The sequence below is a fragment of the Poecilia mexicana genome, unplaced genomic scaffold (genome assembly GCF_051168715.1).
Source record: "Poecilia mexicana isolate PSO_F unplaced genomic scaffold, ASM5116871v1 scaffold_20, whole genome shotgun sequence".
NCBI classification, from domain to species: Eukaryota; Metazoa; Chordata; class Actinopteri; order Cyprinodontiformes; family Poeciliidae; genus Poecilia; species Poecilia mexicana.
The window spans coordinates 20,995,268-21,017,763 of NW_028263389.1; the positions used below are offsets into that span (position 1 = coordinate 20,995,268).

Consider the following 22,496-nt stretch of genomic DNA (forward strand, 5'->3'; position numbering starts at 1 on the left):
TGCTTTCGTTTTGAGCATCTTACTGAAAGTGTAAAGGTAATGATAGCGGCACAAACAAAAATCTTTGCACCAGAGACGTAGCACAAATATTTGACACCAATTTTGTTAAATTTGGGTAATGTTGGGAGGGCTGGTTGACCTTTAAACTTTCATTAATATCAATTAGTTTGGTCTAACCAAACCACTGGAGAAACCTGTTCCTCTCCTCACCTGTGGGGCGCTGCAACAGGAACTACTGAAGGAAACAACATGAAAACCTTTGAAGAAGACGTGACAACTTCCTTCTTCACAAAATGTCACAAAATTGGAGTGGCATCAGATTTAATCTAATTTCTCTTTGACTTTAGCTAAAAACCACAAACCATTTCTCTTGGTAGCTCTAGCCTTTTTTTGGTGGCATTTACCCAGAATGCTCCACTTCCTGCTGTTGGAGCGGTATCCAGTCCACTTGGCATTCACATACGCATTCGAACAGTGTCAGAGTTCACTTCAACTGAACACAGACTGGGGTTTGTAGGCGGACCAGAGTTTCTCTGAACAGGTTGTTAACTTCCTGAGCTGTTACTTTGGAAGGGCCACCAAACCAAAATATGATCTAGAGACATGCATCTTTTAAATAACTATCATTAGGCTTTGCCACCCTGAGATGGACCAAAACAATGGTCTGACCAGTGGACTAAACAGTCTGCTTTGGACCCACAATGACACAAGAAGAACATGCAAAATAATCCAAACTGGGATTGAAACCCAGAACTCTGTGTCTCCATGAGCAGAGCTTCTGTATGTCATTTTAAAGCCAGAAAACAGTTTGTTATTCATGAAACACAACAGAAACGAGAGCAGGTGCATTTCTTTTCACCTGGACTGTATAAAAAATGTGAAACCAGCCTGGTTCCTCCTCACAGATCACAGAAAAAACATTAGATTATCCGTTGCTGTGCTTTTGTAAAAGAGCAGGATAAGTGTCTGTCTGCTGCTTCTTCAAATTGGGAGAGCTGGGAGAGGAATTGGTTTTTGATGGCATGATGGCAGGAGCCGCCGTGACAAATGCAGCTGCAGCAGCAATGCAACAGCACCACCCGGTGGCTGGAAAGAGAACTGCAGCACAAACGGCAGAGGAATCTGAGATGCTGCTTTCGTATTTCAGTCATGTAAAGGTTTTAAAGAGTCCTACCCGGTAAGAATCTGACAAAACGAGGCATGAAATGGAAGCGCTGGCATCCAGAAGACTCAGAGTCAAAGTCAGGACCTGAAAAAGAGAGAAAACAGGCTTCAAAAAGTCCAAATAATCTGAGATTCAATGAATAAAATGAAATGACTGCATCTGAAATGAGGTGACACAATCTAAAATGTTTCATGAATCTGTGCAGCAAATGGTTTCTCACAAACATTTCAACTCTAAAGCCAAGGGATGAATATTATCTTTGTTTTTTTGTAACAAAAACAACTTAATAATTAAGTTTTTCATTATTGCAATAGATTCACTTTCTCTGCTTCACTTCACTTTAATGAATAAATTTTAAAGCTTTGCTAATACTCGGGTTTGTTTTTACATTAGTCAAAATATTGAATTTGTTGAAAAAAAACAACAAAAAAACCCCATAAAATTTAAAAACCATCAAAGATTAGATGAGTTTCATTCTGGGATAAAGTTTTGGAAATTAAACTGGCACCTCATAAAAACACAAATTAACTGGAATAAATCTATTTTTTTGGGTTATATTTCACAAGCTGATAGAATCAAAGGGTCAAATGAACACACCATGTCTATTGTTTAACTGTAAAAACACAATTTTACCAAGTATTTTTGGTCTAGTTTCTAGTGAAAATATCTTAGAACACTTGAAATAAGACAAACTAACTCACAAGTAACTTCAGCAACAAATAGGAGCTTTTTCTGTTTTAGTTCTACTAGCAGATTATTTATTACAAGACGTTTTGCCATGTTATAAGTGAAATAATCTGCAGACTGAACTTGTTTTTTCATCCATATTAAGGAATTATTGACTTAAAACAAACACCTTTATGAAACTAGTTTCATCCAATTAATCATTTCAACTCCAGTACTTTTTCATCAACATTGACTTAATGCAAACTACTAAACCTTGATGAAAAGTTACTTCTAAGTTTCAAGTGTAATGAGATCTGTGGACCAGAAACTAGGCAGAAATACTTGGTAATATTTTGGGCTTTTGCAGTAAAGTACTTTATCTCAGGGAAAGTTTGTGTTTTTTAGTTTATTTTAACTGAACACTGCAGAAACATAAAATATTACTAAGTACTTGGTAATATTCTTAAGTGTACAAATATCCTAGTTCACTTGAAACAAGAAGAAACGAGCATAGAAGTAACTTTTCAGCAAGATAATAGGATAATTGATTTCAGGCAGTAACTCCTTGATATTGGTAAGAAGAACTAGTTCTATTTTTATGATAATTTCAATTACAACATGGGAAATAAATTATGTTATAAGCGAAATAATTTGCCAATAATCTGTGGAACTGAAACGCTTTTAGCAATATTAAGGAATTACTGTATTTACCTTAGAGAGACTCCTACATCTTGCTGAAAAAGTTACTTGTTAGTTTTGTTCCACTTCAAATGTACTAAGATATTTGCACTAGAAACCAGACTTTGTGTTTTTGCAGTGTGGAGGTGGCAGTATCATACTGTGGGAATGTTTTCCTTTCAGTACGGTTCCTTGTTAAAGCCGATCGTTCCTGGTTTCGTACCGGTCAGGTTCCAGTCGTAAAGCTCCAGAATGTCCCGGAACAAGTAGGCGGCGAACAGCTCCAAACCTCGGACGCAGTAGTTCTGGAAACGAGGAGGAAAACCCAGAGAAATGTCATCAAACGTTCACTCTGACAGAACACCTGAAAGCTCATCTGACTGATCGATCAGATCAACTTTTGTAGGTCAAACCCGGAGGTTTCTCCTCCTCCTGGAACGGATTAGCCGCTGGACTCCGCCGTTTGAGATAAAAACAAAAAGAAGAAGAAGGGGGAAAAGGAGCTGCGAGATAAAGTGGTGTCTTACTGACCTCCGGTGTCATCTCCTCTATGAAGTGAATGGTGTAATCTATGTTGAAGCGGATCACTCGGCACAATGGAATCTGTGATGATGAAAGGAGCAGAGGACAAGGAGAAGAAAAGGACACGGCGTCTCATTACCACGGCGATAGGCAGAGGTTACAGCTTTTCAAGGGAAACTCATTAATACCCCCTTTTTTTAAAACTGGAAGCATGTATGGAAAACGGGAAAAAATAAAGAGAATCACGCGGGCAGACGCATTAAAAAGGCCCGACTCGTGGAAATTAAGCAAGTGAAATCTGATAATTAAGCCAGCGGATAAGCCAGCTCTTCTGTGTTTAATCTCCCCAGTTACACGGTCTTTGTTGTCGGAGCGCAGGGGTTCGTTTTAAGAGATTAACCTGGGAGCAGCGCTCAGTCCTGCCCGTCCCAGCGGCTAACTAGCGGCAAGCTAATATCACTGCGCTTTTAGGTTTCCTAATCCGCCTCGCTCCGGCTTTTAACGAGGCCCGCTTAAATTATCGCCTCAGATTTGGCCCCGTCCTCCAGGGCCTTTCATGCTATTGATCACATTAGCCAAACATGTGGGATACACTGCAAAAAACACAAAATACGGCAGTATTTTGGGCTAAATTACTAGTGCAAATATCTTACTACACTTGAAATAGGACAAAACCAGCTTGCAAGTAACTTTCCAGGAAATTAGGAGCTTGTTTAAAGTCACAACTTCTTAATATTGATGAAAAGGTAATAGAGCTGAAATGATTAATCAGATTAATCAAGTACTGAGATAATGAGTTAGCTTAGTCACCGATTAATTGTTAACTGGAGAAAACGGTTTCTAAAAAAGGCAATTTGAAAGAGCAACACACTCTGCAGTGATTAAGACAAAACTGTGCAAAATAAATATGCATTTTGCATTTAAGACTCTGTAAATACGTTTTAGCCTAAACTAAAACATATGTATGAACAAATATTTGTCAGTTTAGTCATCGATCAATTGTTAACTGGAGTAAATAGACACTAAAATGGTTGTTTGCTGAATAAAGCAACATATTAAGAGAAGTAAATAAGCCAAAACTGTACAAGATAAAAAGCAACCTCTGCCTGTAAATCTTTAACCAAAACTCCTGAGGTCGTATAATTTTAGCTTCAGATTTAATAAAGAAATGCAACATCACTGCATTTTAGGCAATAAAATGTTTCTATTTAAAACGTTTTAAAAAGGAACCAAATCATTTGCATCTTTTAATGTATTTTTTAAATTGTATAAAAAGGCTCAAGTTGAAAAGTCTGTCAAATTTGCCTTAATCATTTTAATGCAATTAATCGCTTAATAGTCAGAAGAATCAATTAAATAACTAATCAACTAAATAATTAGTTGCATCCATGAAAAGTAATAGTTCCACTAACTATTATTCACTTAAAACATGGGAAAGATGTTTAATAATAAATGAAAAAATCCACCTGTGGATCTGGAGCTTTTTCATCAAAATTAAGGAATTATTTACTCAAAACAAGTTTCCAGATTTTGGCGAAAAGTTACTTTTATCTTGTTTTAGGTCCTACAACTAGAAACTAGACAGAAATACTTGCAGTGTAGAAAAATAAATCAAGATGTAGATCTGTGGCCATAAATCAGAGTTTGAGTTTTCTAAAAAGAGACGGAAACCAGGCTGAGTTCAAACGGCTGCGGATCGAGTCGTTCCTCTTTAACAGCCGACAGCCACTGACGGGCCTTCAAACGGCACGGCGGCGACTCGGTGGCAAGGTCAGCCCGGCTACAAAGGAGCCGACCCGCAGCCAGAAGCTGATTTCTGGAGTTATGTTTGAGGAAACCGGAGCTGAAAGCCGAGGAAGGCTTCGCTCAGCGCGTTAACTGGAGGAGGGTCAAAGGAGACGACGGTGCAAAAATCAGGTTTATTCCTCATGATTAAAATGGTTGTTTGAGATAATAGCAAATATCTGCTGTGTTTGACATATCTGGAGAAACTGATGCATCTTTTATGGCTTTTCGTCCACACAAATGTTTTCATTAAAAATTATTATTTTTTACAAAAACTCAGATCCAAGTGGAGATTTAAGAAAACTCTATGTTTGTGTTTGCATGAGTTTATAGGTAAACATTTGGAGTAAACATGGAAAATATGAAATTAGAATTTCATTGCAATATTTTGTGATAATAAAGATGATAAATTAGTTATAACTTCATTTTTCTATGTATGGCTGTGACTGCTTGTCTCATAACCTACAAACAACAAATACTGGAAAAATATTCCCATTTAAAATAAGCTTTTAAAGGATGCCACATATAATGAACTGCATTTAATCACATTTTTTAATTTACTGATGTTTATTTATGGTGTTGTGGACAAACAGTGATATAAAAAACATTTCCAATAATACTGTCAGTTTTATTTTACACCAATAATTAAATGATTATAAATTAATCACTAATAAAGTGGGAAAATGTCTAAATAATCTACTAGGAATTAAAACAAGCTCCTATTTAATGCTGAAAAGTTAATTTGTTCTTATTTTAGGTGAACTAAGATATTTTCACTAGAAAAAATACTTGGTAAGATTTTGTATTTTTGCAGTGCTGAAATACCACAAACTTACAATTCGTAATGAAGTTAATTCATAAAAGCTGGAGGCATTGGAAGTTACAGCTTTAAACTATCAACTCCTTCTGATTCCAACCAGAAAACTAATGCAAAACCAAAAAAACCCAACATAAAATCTGGTCAGTAAACATGTCTGACCGACGTGTTAATCGATTAATCGTTTCCTCAGACTTACGTTGGTGAGAGGAGTGTGGGAGAACAGAGAGAATCCTTCGAACAGATACTCATGGTCATCGTACTCTATCACTGTCGGCCGGTCGGTCTGGAAAACCAGGGAATCAAAACGGAGGAGTCAAACATCTGAGCTGCTGGAGCGAAGGAATGACATCACTGATGACATCATACCAGGAAGTTGGTGGGGGGAGACACCGTGATCCTGTAGTGGAACAGCTTCCCGGCGTTGTTGTTCATGGGACGGCACTGCTTCACAGGCTGGCAGCAAAACAAAGATTACGACCAGGAAACACATTTCAGATAAAACTGCTATTTCAGTAAAGTGTATACGCCAGTCAACGATTAATCGATTACTATACGAGTTTATAATTATTTGAAGAATCGATTAATCGGTAAATATGCATATTTACAGACAGTTTTTATTTTATCTTAAATGTAAAATATATATTTATTTTGTACAGTTTTGTCTGAATTACTCCTCTGAATATGGTTTTAGTTTTCTTTTAGAAAATGTATTTTTTTATTCCAGTTACTATACGAGTTTATAATTATTTGAAGAATCGATTAATCGTTTCACCCCTACAGGACTTTTAATGTTTATCAGTGAATTGTACAGGATGTCTCAGTGAAACTGAATTAAGTTCCCAAATGATTGATGATTTCACTGCATTAGAAAAACCTGGTAAAGAACTGAAATGAAATTCTCATGTCAAGTAGCAAATCTTAGTTTTAGCTAAAACATTTACAGAGTGAAGGTCTGTTTTTAATGCAAAATGTATATTTCATATAGTTTTGGTCTCATATCTGATCTGAATGTGTTGTTTTTCAGAAAATTGCCTTTTTTGAGTCTCTTTACTCCAGTCAATGACTAATCGATAGATAGTTGACAATTATTTGAATAATCGGTTAATCGTTCCAGTCTGCCAAAAGGTTTCCTTTTTTTTAAAATCAAGCTTGCTTGTTTTTCACATGATTTCTTTAGGATGTGTAAAAATAAAACTGGAATACGTTTAAAAGCAATTGATAACAAAAACTTTGCATTTTCACTGCAGCGAACCGACGTTTTACATCCATGTGGATTGAAAATCTCATGTCAAGTAGCAAATATGCAACAAATCTTGTCAAGACTGATGTGCAAATTGACCAAACTCCAAAATACCTCCTGCAGGTTGGAGGATTTATTAATCAATGCATGATTTTTATCAATTCATGCTGCATGAAAGTTTGATATCAAGGCTAAAATGTGCTTTATTCTTCCACTGAAGAGGCTAACAGAGGCTAAAGCTTCTCATGAAAACAATCAGTGAGTCACAAGGACGAGTCTATTTTTTAATCTTCTTATACAGGCGATGGAGTCACATTTATTGTAGTCGGTGAGAGAATGGCCTTTGTGTGGGAATGAGTGAGATGCTGCCCTTGGCCGTGCTGTGGCGCAGCGTCAAGGTCACGATGGGTGATTTATTCACAGCGTGCCCCACCTCCTCTCCGGGGTAGATGCTGTGGCGGATCCCCGTTCGTCTGGCCTTGGCGCTGCACTTGCACAGGGGGCCATCATTCATCTGGACAGAGAGAGAGAGGAGGAGAGAGATCCATGATGGCGCCAGGTAGAACCGGAGGAAACGCTGCAGGCTGCCGACCTTTAGCTCCCAGGTTCTCACAGGTTCAGGAACAAATCAAGATGGCGTCACAGAAACACGGCGGGATCGGACCGTTAATCTGCTGGGATTTACTCCCACTGGAAGATTACGGACCCGACCGAGGGGAGGAGCGGAAAAGATCCGGAAGGAATCTGGATCTTTTCATCTATACATCTACATATTCTAGATGTAGATTTATAGATCAATGGCAAATATTTCAGAAGTGGTGAAACTTTCAATATGGAGAATTAGCAATAAAAGACAAGTTAAAGAACGAAGGAAGGAAAGGAGCGAGAAGGAAAGAGAAGGAAGGGAAAAAAGGATGGAAGGAGGAAAGAAAAGAAGGAGACAAAGAAGAAAGAAAGAAAAGAGGAAGGATAGAAATGAAGAAAGGAACCCTCCCCAGCCTCACTGGTCTGAACTGGGCGCCAACTGGTTTGGTCTCACCTGGCCCGGGTCGTTGTACCACAGCTCCTCATGCAGACGGTCCGGATGCGCCTTCTTCCTCTTGATCTCAGCGATGACGTCGAAAACCTCGGAGTCGGAGCTGCTGGAGCAGCTGCTGCCGTCGCCGTCCGACTCGCAGTCCGACTCGCTGCTGCTGTCGTCTGCAGCGAAAAGGCAAAGGTGAAGCTGCGCCGAAAGGTCACTGAAAGGTCACCGACATCAGAGGAGTCACCATGTAAACACTCCATATTCTTTCTGTAAACTCTATATATGTGTATAAACATCTTCAATGACAGGCATTGAAAATGTTTTAACATAAATAAATAGAAATTTTAATTCATTGTCTTGAAATCACTGCAGAAGATGCAGAAGTAGAAAAATAAAAGTAGAAGTGCAAGAAGCCAAAGAAGTGAGAGAAAAGGTAGAAGTAGAGGAAACAGCAGAATGCAAAGTAAAAGAAAAATACAAATAGGGGATGACATTAAATTAGCAGAAGATGTGAAAGTAACAAAATTAGAAGTAGAAGATGACACAGAAATAAGAGAAGTAGCAGCAGAAAAGGTAAAAGTACCAACAGAAGAAGTGAAGTAACATAAGTTACAGAACGTGCATCAGTCAGGGACATGTATTCACTAATCTGGTCCAATGTCAGGACTCTCATGTTTTTATGCAAACATCAATCTGCTGAGGGACAAGCAGACAGAAACTAGCCTGGAGCTACAAACTGGCATATTTATGATTAATATGCACTATCAATGTTTTACATGAATAAATCTGAATCACAGTATCTCCACTGTGATTCTTAAATGAGTTACTTTAGTTTGCAAAACGATAACAGGAAGTTGGATATTAACTGGCATTTTCAACACTTTTAAAGTTTCACACAATAGCAGTTTATTTTTTTAAATTTTATTCAGCAGAAGCATGATGAGCTCATGATCTGATGAAGTCCACTTATTAAAAAACCTTTCCTTTAATTTGCTTTAAGGCTCTGTTTTCTCCACGTAAACACGTCTAAACCCAGGATTAAATCTTCATACAATCTAAAAGTTACAAATAAACACACCTAATCTGTAATTCTATTGGATTATATTTCAGATTCTTCTGTTTAAAACTGGGATTAAAGGGCCTATTTAAGGCGCCAGATAAATAAAGTTACAGTGATTTAATGTAACTTTCAGCTTTTCATACAGTAACTGTTTTGCAGCCTCTTTCTGCATCAGGGTAAAAAACTAAACCCGAATAAAATCTATAAAGAAGAACTGCAGCAGAGCCGGTGAAGTGTTGGGCTTCACACCTGGATCCTCGTCCAGTTTGGTTTTAGGCGGCTCCCATTTGGGTCGAGCGGCTTTGGCTCGTTCCTGCCGCTTCACCAGTTCGTTGTCGAAGCGTTCGTAAAGGTCGCGCAGTTTGCTGGTTCCCACGACCGTGGAGTCGCCCTGAAACAGAGGAAGGAAACGGATCTCTGTGTGCCAAGATCACAAGCTTAGAAACACGGAGTCTAAATTCTTAGGAAAAATGTAAAAAGCAAATTCACAGACATGCCAGAACGCGGCTGAATGCCGCCCACTAAGGAAGAAGCTGTTACTCTAAGAGAAACATAAAAACACATATTTGCAAATGTATTCAGACATAAAGATTTTTTTCCTGTGGCGTCTGACTGTAAGATCATTGTTGGATTTGGAAGGAAAGAGAAAAGTTTGCAAACAGCATCCAACCAACATGCTAACAGTTTCTAACGTCCAAGCAGCAGCTAAAGAGGACTGAAGTGAACTTAATGCGATTTCTGCCTCCAACTCCTGCAGAGAAATTATTATTACACAGAAAGGACACTTTAATGTAGCTTTCTGTGACATTTACAGGAATGTCAGAGTGTGAAGTGACAGGGTTGGCTGTCTGAGTGGCTTAATGTGATCACTTCACTAGATATCAGGTTTGTAGAGGCTGAAAGTCGCTCTGTGGGCCGATCAAATGACAACGATCATCAAGACAAACTGAGTGCTTTAAGGATGCCACAAACACTCTCCTGAAATCTCATTTTGAAAACTGTGAAAACTTAATTTTGTCCCGGAACGAGAAGCGCATTAAATTATCGAGCTTTCATTCCCATAAAGCGGCTCCATTTAACCTTCGATCTGAGCGCCAAAGTCAGTCTGCGCCCTCCGTTTGTTCACTCAGTGATAACATCCTCACTGTCCCGGCAGAAGAAGCACAGACAGTCGTGATAAATCAGTTTACTCCGACATTTACAGTCTCTGTGGCGTTCCTGGAAGAGCAGCCAGCGTTCCTGCTGCAGCTTTCACAGACTCCTGGTAAAGGTCAGAGCGATGGAGGAAAACACGGATCAGGAAAGCTTTTACCGCGCAGGAGACGATCTGAGGCGTTGCCTGATGATCTACAGCAGGCGGCAAAATCCTTTCACTTTCAGCCGCATCAAGACCGAGAACGCTCCAGAATGTATTAACAGAATCCATTAAAAAACAGCTAAAATATTAATACATAGCTGTGTCTGTAACCAATAAGTTCTTAAAATTAAATAATATCAAACATCTTTTCACACTAATTGTTTTTGTGATTTTTTTCAATCTAAATTAGAAATTTAGAAATATCTGCAAGGCATTTTTGCTTATATATGGCAAAAACTATGGCTGACAGCTAGAGCTGAAGCAGCAATACAAACACTGCCACCTACAGGTAGGAGTTGGCATCACTTAAACCCAAAGTTTTTGACCATGTTTGCATAAACTTTGCAATAAACTTGCAATCACGTTTTTCCACACTGATGCATAATTCTGAGTTTGTTGGCCATTTTTGCAAAAATGGTGAAGATTTTTGGGTTTAAGTGATGCAAACTCCCACCTGTAGGTGGCAGTGTTTCTAAATTCTACTAAACTGCTGCTTCAGCTTTAGTTGATGTCAAGTTATCGCCCTTTATTGATGTGGAGAATAACAGAAAGTCTCATTTGACATCATATAAGTGCAAATATTTCTAAAAGTGTGATTTTAATTGCAAAAAAACAATCATGAAATCCTGGAGGAATTAATCAGGGTAACAACGTTCTGGATTCCCTGGCAGATTATCTCACTTATAAAAAGAGGAAAATGTTTTATTGTAAGAGAAATAATCTGCCAATGGAACTAGTATTTTTAAAATCAATATTAAGGAATTATTTACATAAAACCAGCTCTTATACCTTCCTGAAAAGTTACTTGTAAGTTAGTTTTGTCTTATTTCTGGTATAATAAGATATTAGAATCAGAAACCAGACAAAAAAAATTATGTTTTTGCAGTGTGGAAATTTTAATTTATTGTGCGATTAATTCAGTGCAAAATCTGAAAAAAACTGGAGGGACTGATTGATGTAGTTTGGCAGAGAACAGATGAAAATCACTGATTTGATTGATAAAATAACATTTAAGCACACAACTGTTCGGGGTGCATCTGGAAGGCCACATAAAGAGCTACAGCGGGCCGGGTTTGGCCCGTGAACCAGAGTGTGCTGGTTGAACGTACCACTTGGTCCATGGGGTCGTTGGAGTAGTAGCTCTCTGCGTGAGTGCAGCGGATCCAGGCGGGTTTTAGCAGCTCTTCCTCCTCTTTCTCCTCGTCGTTCTTCTCCTTCTCTCTGTCCCGCTGCCGATCGCGCTCGCCGAACGCCTCGTCGGCGTCCCGGCTCCGGAGGGACGAGTAGCTGCGCTCCCGGCTCGGCCCGGAGGAGCTGTCCGACCTCCGCTCCTTCTCCTCCTCCCAGCGCCCTCGCTTCCTCTCTCGGCTCGTTGAGCGACTACACAAAACAAAAATTAAAACACACTTTCAGGTTTTCTAAAAGTGGCTCACATCTTTATGAGCTCTGGCTGCTCATTTCAAGTTTGGTCGTCAGACCTAAATCTAAGAAACGCTGAAAAAGATCACTTTATTGGTCAGAATTTGCCATGAAAAATATATTTTCATGATAAAATTTTGATTTATCCCTTTAAATTAAAGTTTGAACTTTCAGAGGCTGTACTTTTATCATAACTTTATCGTTTTATTAGTTGAAAATTGTCTCAAAATGACATTATCATCATTTATCATGAGCTTTAAGGTGACATTCTGCTGCCTCCCTGTGTGAACCTGACAGTCGTACCTCCGAGGTCTCTTCCTGTACCGATCGGGTGACTGGGATCGGCGAACATCTCGGTGGCGATACCGCTCCCTGTGATGAAGCAGACAGGAGTGAGATCCTTATTACTGAATAGTTTTTTTATTGATTAATAAATAATTTGTTTTTTATGTCTACAGAATTTGAGCCAGATAGAGGGCCACTTAAAAAGCAGAGGCGTGCCGGTTTTGGCCCCCGGGCCATCAGTTTGACCCCTACCTGCTCCTCTCCCGGCTCCGGTGTCGCGGTGGACTCCTCCCTCTGTCGTAGTCAGCTTTGTAGCGCCCTCCCTCCGCTCTCCCACGCCGGTCCGGACTCCTCCCGCGCTCCTTCCTCTCTCCACTGAACTCCATTTTGTGCCGCTCGCTGTAGCCGTAGCTCTTCTGCCTGTGGTCGTCATGGCGATACCCTCTTTCCGGCGACCTCCGGCTGTCGGCAGACTTCTCGTACGGGTACGGCCCCCCGTGTCGCACGCCGTGGTCCGGCTGGAAGGGGCCGGCGGTCTGGGTGTAGCCGGGGTTGAAGGGCGGAGGAGGGAAAGGAGGGTAGTTCATGGGGTACGGGGCGTGGTAGCTCATGGGCGGAGGCATGGCTGGGTGAGGCAGTGGGGGCGGAGGCATCATGTAGGGGGGGTAGGAGGTCTGAGCAGACACCTGGGAGCCGGGAGACGGACCCCCTGCTGAGCTGGGCAGAGGAGGAGGCGGGAAATTGGGAGGGGGTTTGGGGAAAGGCGGGCGTAGCGGGCACTGACTCAGAGCGCCGGGGTTCTGCTGCGACTGAGCCGGGGGAGGGTACTGCATGAAGTCAGGGTGGGGGGGCATGTAGCTGGCGCTGCCATGGTAACCCGAACCCGGTGGAGTCTGTGGGTCGTAACGGTACGGCGCAGCAGGAGGCTGTGGAGCGGGAGGGTTCAGGTAGTTCTGGCCGGGGGCCATCTGTCCCCTCGGACCCCCACGGTCCGGCTGGAAGGACATGACTGGGGACAAAAATAAAATGTTTTTATCTGCAGCTTTAGTCACTTATTACTGTATTTACAAAACTACATCTATTATATTAACAATCGATTAATCAGTTAAAGAAATGTACACATTCTACAGATTTTTCAATTAACTACTTAAGCCACTTTAACGCAATATTAAGAATACATTAAAAGATGCAAAACGAAAAATTAAAATTTCTTTGCTTAAATAAAAAAATAAATATTTTCTTGCCTAAAGTGCATTAACATAGCCTTCCTTTTTGTGAAATTGAACTGTCACTTCAAAAGTTTGGGCTAAAGCATAAATGTGTTTTCATCTTAAATTCAAAATGTATATATATTATATGCACTTTTGGCTTAGCAAGTTGCCTTTTTATGTCTTATACTCCAGTTAATGATTAAGCAATAATTTTAATAGGAAACAGAGACTTTTTAATATAACATGTGGTTACACCAGTAGCCTTAACTGGAAGGGGGATCTACTCCCCTTTCTGCTCAGGGACTTAATAAATCTTGGACCGGCCCTGCTCTCTGTCCAGTTTTAGACTAATATGGAAATATTCTCCAGAAAAACATAGATTATTTTGTCTTTTACAATGTAGAGACTACATTGCTGTAGGTAGAGACTGATTTGTATACATTTGTGTGAATTAAATGATATTTTAAATATTTTCACTCAAACTGAGACCAGATTTAACCTGGAAAAGAATTAAAACAATAGTTAAAAACACATAATAGTCAATTTAACTGTAGGATGAATTAAAGCATTTCACAAAAGGTTTAAATCTGACCAGTAAGAGAGAACAGTCGGCGTTTGCTTAAAAAATTCAAAGAAAGGCCACATATTGTATGTAAATAACAAACATGTAGTAAATTACGGAGTTTTATCGGCAAAATTAGCGCTAAAAGCAGTAGCTAAGGTAAACTCGTGTTAGCCAGGTAGCTAGCAACTAATTTCAGGACAAACACCTTAGAAATTACCTGAAACGGACGGAATTGGTGCCGCTTCGAGCTTTTACGATTACAACGACGTCAGCTGCATTAAATAAGTGAATTAAACATTTGCTGTAACAACGAGAAGATGCGACGTCCGCTGGATAACGGGTAGAAAACAGGGAGTCCGTGTTTCTACTCGGAATCTATAACGCTGGAACACCAACGACCAATCAAATTCAACGACGCGAACGATGACGAATCAGAAGTTCGTCGCCGATGTATGACAAGCTGCACGTCGCTCTGAGACGTCAACCCCTCCGCCATATTGGAAGGGGAAAACATCCAGTTAGACAGCCTGAAATGGGGCCGGTTTTGTGTGAAATTCTGTTCTGTTTTATTCCTTTCATCGTGGACAACAAATCCTGTAGATTTGTCAACATTTGCTCTCTTTTTGTTTTGTTTTGCCAAAGTTAGAGAGCAGATTGGAACTAAATATTTCAGCTGTCTGAAATAATCTGTTCCCCTTGAAATATTTGACAAATAAAGAGCAAATGTTTCCAAATTTACAGTATTTGTTGTCCATAAAAATCAGTTTGTCAGAATGGAGCTAATTTAATCTGATTGTATTATACAAAACTAAATTAAGTTAAACGCATGAATTAAAATTACAGTAAACTAAGTTTGTGTGTTTTATTTTGGTGAATGTAAACCTATGGTTTCAACCGCATAATGGCAGCAAATCTGTTCTTTGTTTAAATATTGTAATCTATACAGTATACAATTAATCTTATACTGTATACTTTCTAATATATTTAATTTATGTATACTTGCACTTCTACCATTAATACCCTAGAGGGCAGCAGAAGATTGAATTTCTTTTTCCTCTTCTTTTTTTTATTTTATTTTATTTTTTACCATATATAAAGTTGAACCTGTCTTGAGTAACATTACTATGGAAACCCTGTTTTCTGACCAAAAGGGACATCAGTGATGAGCAAGAATACAAACTAACACAAAATATTCTGCCTTACGGCTAAACTTCAGAGTTCCTGCAGGAACTTGGGAACAGGCTCACCCTTGTCAGTGTAATCTCTATTATTTTGCACTTCAGCTCCAAACTGATCTCATCTCGTCTCTTGAGGTGTTTGTAGGCAGAGTCTCGTTGTAACCCTCCGGTTTTTTATGTGACGTTATCCAGAACCTGTGATTGGTGGATGAGTTTAAAAGGTTAAGGAGTCAGAGCCCACACAGTTTGCTGGGGGGAAGCATTCTTCCCAAATTACTAATCATCCATCAGAGGGAATTGAAATGCAAAATCATTTTCTGATAGGCTGAGGGTTAGTTACAGTATAAGGAAGCTCAAACCTTGGAGAACGCTGCCCACGTGTTGCTTCTTCTCTTTCCAAACACAAACTTCAGGAATAAATTACACTTTTCAAGGTTGCATCTGTACAGTTGAAAACAGAAGTTATCAACAGTATTGCATGAATAATTTCTAAAAAATCTCGCCAAGTTTTCTGACATTTAGTATATAGAAATAATTTTGGTAATTCTAACTAAACCAAAACAAAAAAAGTTTGATTTTATTTAACTTCAGACAGTGAGAAAAAATCTGTTTCTTTTTATTCAGTGTATGTAAACAGCTATTTAAGTCGAATTAACTGACTTTCTTTTGCAGAGGTAAACAGAAACATGGGGGACATTTCAACATCTTTAATTTTGAAGAAAGGTTTTGAATTTTGCAGCACATGGCTCGCCTCCCTTCTCCCTTGAGATGAACTGCTTTAGGATTTCCTTCACAAACTCCGAGGAAGAGAATTGTCCTTCAACAAATTTTGCATAAACCTTTTCCTTTATCTCCTTAAATATTCAGGAGGACTTTACTGTGTAGTGTGCTTATTCATATCATTCACAGCCTCACCATTCAGAAAAAATATTTAAATAAGGAACTGTATGAATAGTTTAGAAAATAGTTGAAATAATTATTTAAAGTATTTTGCAGTAATATATTCCCTCGTTGTCCCCCTGCAGCGCCGCGCCTCAGGCCGTTTCTATTCCCATGTGAACCTGTCAGGTATTCATGTTCCACTAAAATATTTATGCATAAATACAAAAATCACATATTTAAATCTATGCTGTGAAAAAGATCCACAGATTTGGACCAGATGTGTTAGTTTTCCTGCGACGTGCCGCAGGCAGCAGGATCCCATTACAATTCACTTCCAGTCACTTCCAAGAGCATCAACATTCTGAGGCTTCTGCTGTTTTTCTCCTTCCAGCCTCAGAAAACGAAGGTGGTTTTCTGTCTGAGTCTCCCTGACAGGCTGCCTCATGTTTTTATAAACACTTCATTTAGACCCAATCATGAGATGTGATGCCTGACAAGAAAATGTCTGTCACACCTCGATCTTAACGATCTGCTGTGTACGACGGAGTATTACGATAAATTTAAAAATTCAGAAAAATCACATAAGACGGAACAGTCGTATGAGAATCAAGTCAATAATATGAGAATAAAGTGATAATATTACAACTTTATTGTCAAAATATTACTGATACTATTTGATAAATATTATGGGATTATTTACAATAATAAAGTGATAATATTACAACTTCATTGTTGCAATAATATAACTATATGCTCGTATTATTTCAACTTTATTCTTGTAATTTTGTGACTTTATTCTCTGAATTTTTACTGTTTTTCTATTATTTTATCTTTATTATCAGAATTGAATTTTTCATGACTTTATTCTCAGAATACAAATTTATTATCATATTAATTTTATAACATTATGACTTTATTCTTTGAATTTTATTATTTTATTCTTTTATTAATACAACTTTATTCTCATAATATTGTGGATTTATTATGGAAATATTATGACTATTTTTATATTTTTACAACTATTCTTTTAATATGATGACTTTATTCTTTGAATGTTGAATTATTCTTGCATTATGACTTTATTTTCATACAACTCTGTTCTAAAAATATGACTTAATTCTCATATTTTAAGACTTTATTCTCTTATTATTTTGAGGTTATTCTCATATGATTTTTCTCGTAATATTATGACTTTATTGAAATTGTATTTTTTATTTTTATATTTTCTTAGTATTTCCTTATAAAACATCCAAACAGGACAGGAGCTCCTTATAATGACTCATCTTCCTTCGTATTTGCTTCATAATTCAGATCTAAGAAGAATCTTCCTGATGTTAGGAGACAAAAACTTGCTCAAGCCTTTTAACAAAGTTCTGGTTCTGTGCTACAGAACTCATGAAAGCCAGATCTGAGCTCCCTGCTTCTCTTTGTAATGTGCCGAAGCCTTCAGGGCAACAAAAGGAGAAAAGAAATGTGTGGAGTGTGAAAGAGACGGAGGAATGTGTGGGAAAGCAGCGGACAGGCTGGACCCAAACGCAGTGATGCATGGAGGACTCTGCAGCTCTGCCAAGCTGCTGTTAGGGTAGATAAACAAACCGGGAGCACCAACTACATTTTTCTTTTTAAGCATCAGGATTTCTTGGAATTTATGACAAAAAAACATGTAACATCTCCACAATGTATCACATCTTCCTTTCAGAACCTTAAATGAACAAAACCAGCGTTCAGTTTGAGGAACCAACTTATCTTTTCTGATTTAAAAAAAATGCTTCAGTTACTCCGTGAAAAGAAATGTTAAAGTAGATTTATTAAGCAAAATTCACAATTTTTTTATGTTTTTGTTCTTCCATTTGAGTTTTATCTGCTTCTAAAACCAGTCCAGCACTTTAAAACAAACTTCCAGCTGTTATTTGGCAATAACTTCATGTTTTTAGGTGTCTGGAAAATGAGCCATTTCACAAAACCTCTTTATTGTCAAGTCACATTCCAAAGGCATTGCACCGTTACCTAGCAACGCCAGCAGAGTTCCAGCACATTTGGTCAGCTGGTTATATCTCTGTATGCGCTGTACAATGGCTGCTGGAAAATATAAGTGTTTTCTTGTTGACTTACTGTCCAGAAACCACTTGCTGCATTCTTGTTGGTTACGCAGGAGGCTCCACTCCTGCTTTTCAAAGATGTATGCTTGTATAGTTGTGCATCTGTTTGCAGCTATTTTCACGTGGAATTTTAAATGTTGAGTTAGAAGCAACTAATTTGGTTTTACAGTGATAGAGGCCATAAAGCAGCTCATTCTGACGAACGCCTCATTATTACAATGTGCCAAAACATGTTTTGTTTAGGCCAAAGACCTTTCCTCACCTGTTCAACGAAGGATGACAGGTTACCTTTAAACGTGTTGTCGACTTACCATCCAGAAACCACTTACTGCATTCTTGTTGGTTGTGCAGGAGGCTCCACTTTTGCTTTTCAAAGTTGTAAGGTTGTATAATTGTGCAACAGAAAATGAAATGAAGAATGAAATAAAAAGTATGGATGTTGTTATATAATTCAGGAACATGAAATGTCACAACTCACGAATGCACATTAAGGATGTCCTGTAATTGTTGGAAAATGTTTTAGCGAAGAAACTGTGAAAGCAAGAAAAAAAAAACATCCGTAATGGGCCTATGCTTCCTCCAGAGCTGCTTTTCTGCATGAATGAGCTCCTTCTGACGCTCACTGTGAATACATGGAGACACATAATCAACCTCAAGTGACACAAAGAGCAGAAAACACATTTTCCACTTGAGACAGAAGATGGTGCATTGCGTCGAGATGCAGAGAAGAGAAAATAAATTTCAGAGGAAAAACAACGGTCAGCAAGTGTATTCTGATGTTCCCAGCCTAAGTGCTGAGGCGCTCGTTGCTGCTGTGATTATGAGTAATTCCTCAAAACGTTCAGGCAGATGAGGAAGCTGCACATGGATGTGAACATGTGGTGCTCATGTAAGACTTCAGGTCAGAAACAGATTCTGTGAATTGCGTCTAAATCAGAAAATGTGCAAGACTCAGCTGCATGTTGGACACTTTAAAGAGAGGAAAGTTTATTTAAATACATTTTAAGTTAACCAATGTGAGATAAAAAGTATTAAACAAAGGTATAGAGTAAAAGAAATTAAAATTTGTTTCAAAGAATAAATCATTTCCTCTTTTTTCATGAAATAATTACGGGACTAAGGATCTTAAGTGTTTCTTAATACATTTTTTAATAACTGTTTTTGGGGTGTTTTCCCACCTGATAGTCTGGTAAACTCAGTTCGATTTGCTACATTTTCAGCTGCTGTGGTTCTCTTTTGTACTGCAATATATCAAACCAGCCAAACTATTTCAAAAACCTGTTCCCCTCCTCGCCTGTGGGGGCGCTGCAACAGGAACCGCTGAAGGAAATGACATGAAAACCTCTGAAGAAGACGATGAGCTCATTTTCCTTCTTCATGAAATGTCAACAAAAATGGAGAAGCGTCAGATTTTAGCCATTTCTCTTTTGTCTAGAAAAAAAACGAGTCATTTCTCCTGTTAGCACTAGGCTAACAGAATGTATTTACCCAGAATGCCCTGCGCTGTTATCCTGTTTTTGGAGTGGCATCTTGGATCCTGATGCTTTGGAGTGTTTTTGGTCCACTTGGCGTTCATATATGGACTCAAACTGCATTCATGGCTCCTATGTGTTTCCTGACTGGTTGTTGCGCTTCAAGGGTTTTCTCCTAGCCTCTTTAGCATCGCTTAAACAGCAGAAGGTTAAAATATTCTCAATAAAATATCCATAAAATCCCATCAGTTTAATTAAAAGAATGACTTAAATTTATCAAAACACACCACTTTTTAAAAAACACTTTTTCCCCAGTGTTTTTGTTAGAGCAAGTGTAAATGCAGATTAGCAGGTGGAATTCAAACTTATTTACATATTTTGAGCAGCCATTTAGGTTCAGATAAACTTAATCTGACTTGGTAATTAGCATCTACTTTTTTAGCAGGAATTCAGTTATCAGGAGTGAGATTTGCCTGATTAATTATTTTATAAATGCACTAACAATTTCCTCCAGGGTGATTTAACATGATTTTGTTCGCAGGCTGAGCTGGAAGTTGGAACTGGAGCGGTTAGGTTTGACATTTTGCCAAATTCTTACCACTGTGTGAATCTGTGAGAGGAAAGGAAATGCTCATTTTGTTTCCTCCTGTGATTAAAGAGCCACTGCGAATAAAAATGTGAAGTGTAGAGACGTGAATGTTTTGTGATTCGATTCCAATTTTTAGGGTCATGATTGAATCCTGAAACAATTTTTAATTCAAAAACTAATTTTTCTATTCAAATGGTTTTGAAATTCTAGTTTAAAATTTGAGAAGAAGAAAAGAAAGTGGAAATAGTTCAATCAGTTTAGATTTAGACAAAAATGGCTTTGTGATTATCATTCTGTAAATGGCTCTTAAAAATATCAAAAGTATAGTTTTACAAAATTTTTAGTCTAACATAATGAATCGACCTTTGACTGAAAATAAGAGACGTTACAGTTGTGGCGCATTTAACTTTAAAATTTGCAGTTTTGACTGAAGTGCATTTATATTAAATCTTGATGGCGTATTGTGGCTGTTGTAGAAAGGAAAAGAAAGAGTACATAAATGCTAAAACATGGAAATTAATTTAAATTAATTGACATTTTTAGACTTTTGAAATTCTCAACATTTCTGATGTTGCAAATTGTAAACTAGAAGTTTTCTGGCCTTCTCTGCTTACAAATTGCTGTTTCTATTTTGTGCAATGAAGAAAGTTACTTTTTGATCATATTGAGATGCTCACATAACAGCTAAACTAAATTAGTCCCTTTATTAGAGAAACTGAAAGGAAAGCAGCTGAAACACAATACCAATGAAAGCATTAGTCATTCCTGATGAACAGAACAAGCAGAACTAAAAAAGAAAGAAAAAGAACATTAGAATGAATGAAATCCTCCTGTTCATTTCCAGGGACATTTATAATTAATCGTACTCCTAGACCTTGTCCTGTCAGGCGACGGCCTGGATAAAACCCGTGTGAAACGGACGGCGGAGTCCAGCGACGTCAGGAGCTTAAAATCCGTAACAATTCCAAAATCTCTCTCTCTTTCTTACTGTTTATTCAATGTCACATGCTGTTTTTATTTTGTTTTTAATTATGTAAAGCACCTTGAAATGCCGTGATGCTGAAATGTGCTATACAAATAAAATTTGATTGATTGATTGATTGATTAAACGCCTGAAGGCCGAACTGATCCAGAGGTCAGGTTTATTGTTAAATAAGACAAACATATGATGGAGTTAAACTATTTAACATTTAATGCAGAATTCAGTAAAAAGTGGATCAGTAAGGCAGTGAAGTAAAAGCCTTCAAGAGTTTGTCCTCAAACATGCAACATGAACAGAAATCTGTAGTTATGTACCTTACCATCTATTTCACGGCTCATTAAACTCTATGACTTGGTAAAGTCTTTCAGTTTCCTCCTTTAATTGTTTTCACGAAGAAAATTCAATCGGTTCTTCTCAGTGCACAAAGTAATTCCCATTAGTCACTGAATGTCCTGTTATTTTCTGACAAAATGCATTTCAAACGGCCCAAAGTTATGAAACAGGGGCAAATAAAGGACAATTTAAAAAATAAAAATCATGTGAAAACAGAAGATCATTTAGAGCAAATAAAAATCTAAAAGGCTTCAAATTCAATGTCATTAAAACAAAAACAGTTTGGTTATGAATGGAAAGTGTTAAGTTTAAAACACAAACAGAGATAATTAATTAATAATGAATATTTATCTTAAACCACAACTGAAAAGCATGTTCTATAAAATTATTATGCATGACATTTAATTATTTCACTTTTTTTTAAATTAAAAATAGTTTTATTGCTAAGTTTTATCTGATCTGCTGCTCAGAAAATACAGGAAGTTTCAATGAAAAAGACGAATTTCAGCGTCAATGTGTTTCAATAAGCCCTAAAATCAGAGCAGCATCAAAACAATGCTGAACATTTTCAGTTAATTTCTGACCCTGACATTAACAAGAGATGCTGAAAAACAATTTTCACCTCAGTTTTCATTTTCTTGAATTTTTCCTCCCTCAGATCTTTTCTACATCAAATGTGAAGGTCAGAAAAGGTCATTGCAGCTGAGTTTGCATGTCTGTGAGTGTTTGTTAACATATTGCACACGGCCGTGTGAGAAATCTCTAATGACTGGTTAAAATGTTCATCTGTTAAAAACAATCAGATCTGGAAGGAACACTGAGGGTCTAAAATCTTCTTCTGAAGTTCATCTTCTCAGATTTCATGAAAGCTGAAGAGAATAAAAAGCAGAATATTTGAAACTCTGATGATCCTCCAGAGACGCCTAAACTCCATTATCCTGCTGATGTTTAAACTACAAAGATATAAAAACTGCCAGAGCGCTTCTGCATAGAGGAAATAATTAGGAAACGAGGAGATATTTCATATCTATGCATGATCAGGGACTCTGTGTTCAGCAAGTAGGAGGAAACTTTGGCCTGTTGTGTTGAAGAAACAACTAAAAAATAAAACTCAGAACTTGCAGGAGGGATTCAGTGAGAAAGTATTTTAGTTTTTGCTTT

The 22,496-nt window shown here is 38.0% G+C and overlaps 1 protein-coding gene across 1 annotated transcript in view; it reads right to left on the minus strand.

The window, feature by feature from the left end:
• Nucleotides 1-14,157, minus strand: part of drosha (drosha ribonuclease III) — a 122,324-nt gene extending 108,167 nt beyond the window's left edge. The window contains exons 1-12 of the mRNA XM_015000111.2: nt 14,018-14,157; nt 12,277-13,033; nt 12,043-12,111; nt 11,430-11,700; nt 9,213-9,354; nt 7,916-8,076; nt 7,310-7,390; nt 6,003-6,089; nt 5,833-5,919; nt 3,041-3,112; nt 2,733-2,814; nt 1,175-1,249 (exon numbers count right to left, since the gene is read on the minus strand). Coding sequence (XP_014855597.2) covers nt 1,175-1,249; nt 2,733-2,814; nt 3,041-3,112; nt 5,833-5,919; nt 6,003-6,089; nt 7,310-7,390; nt 7,916-8,076; nt 9,213-9,354; nt 11,430-11,700; nt 12,043-12,111; nt 12,277-13,031 — 1,882 coding nt within the window. The 5' untranslated portion in view covers nt 13,032-13,033; nt 14,018-14,157. The remainder of the gene's footprint in view (nt 1-1,174; nt 1,250-2,732; nt 2,815-3,040; nt 3,113-5,832; nt 5,920-6,002; nt 6,090-7,309; nt 7,391-7,915; nt 8,077-9,212; nt 9,355-11,429; nt 11,701-12,042; nt 12,112-12,276; nt 13,034-14,017) is intronic.
• Between the last annotated feature and the right edge of the window lie 8,339 nt (nt 14,158-22,496).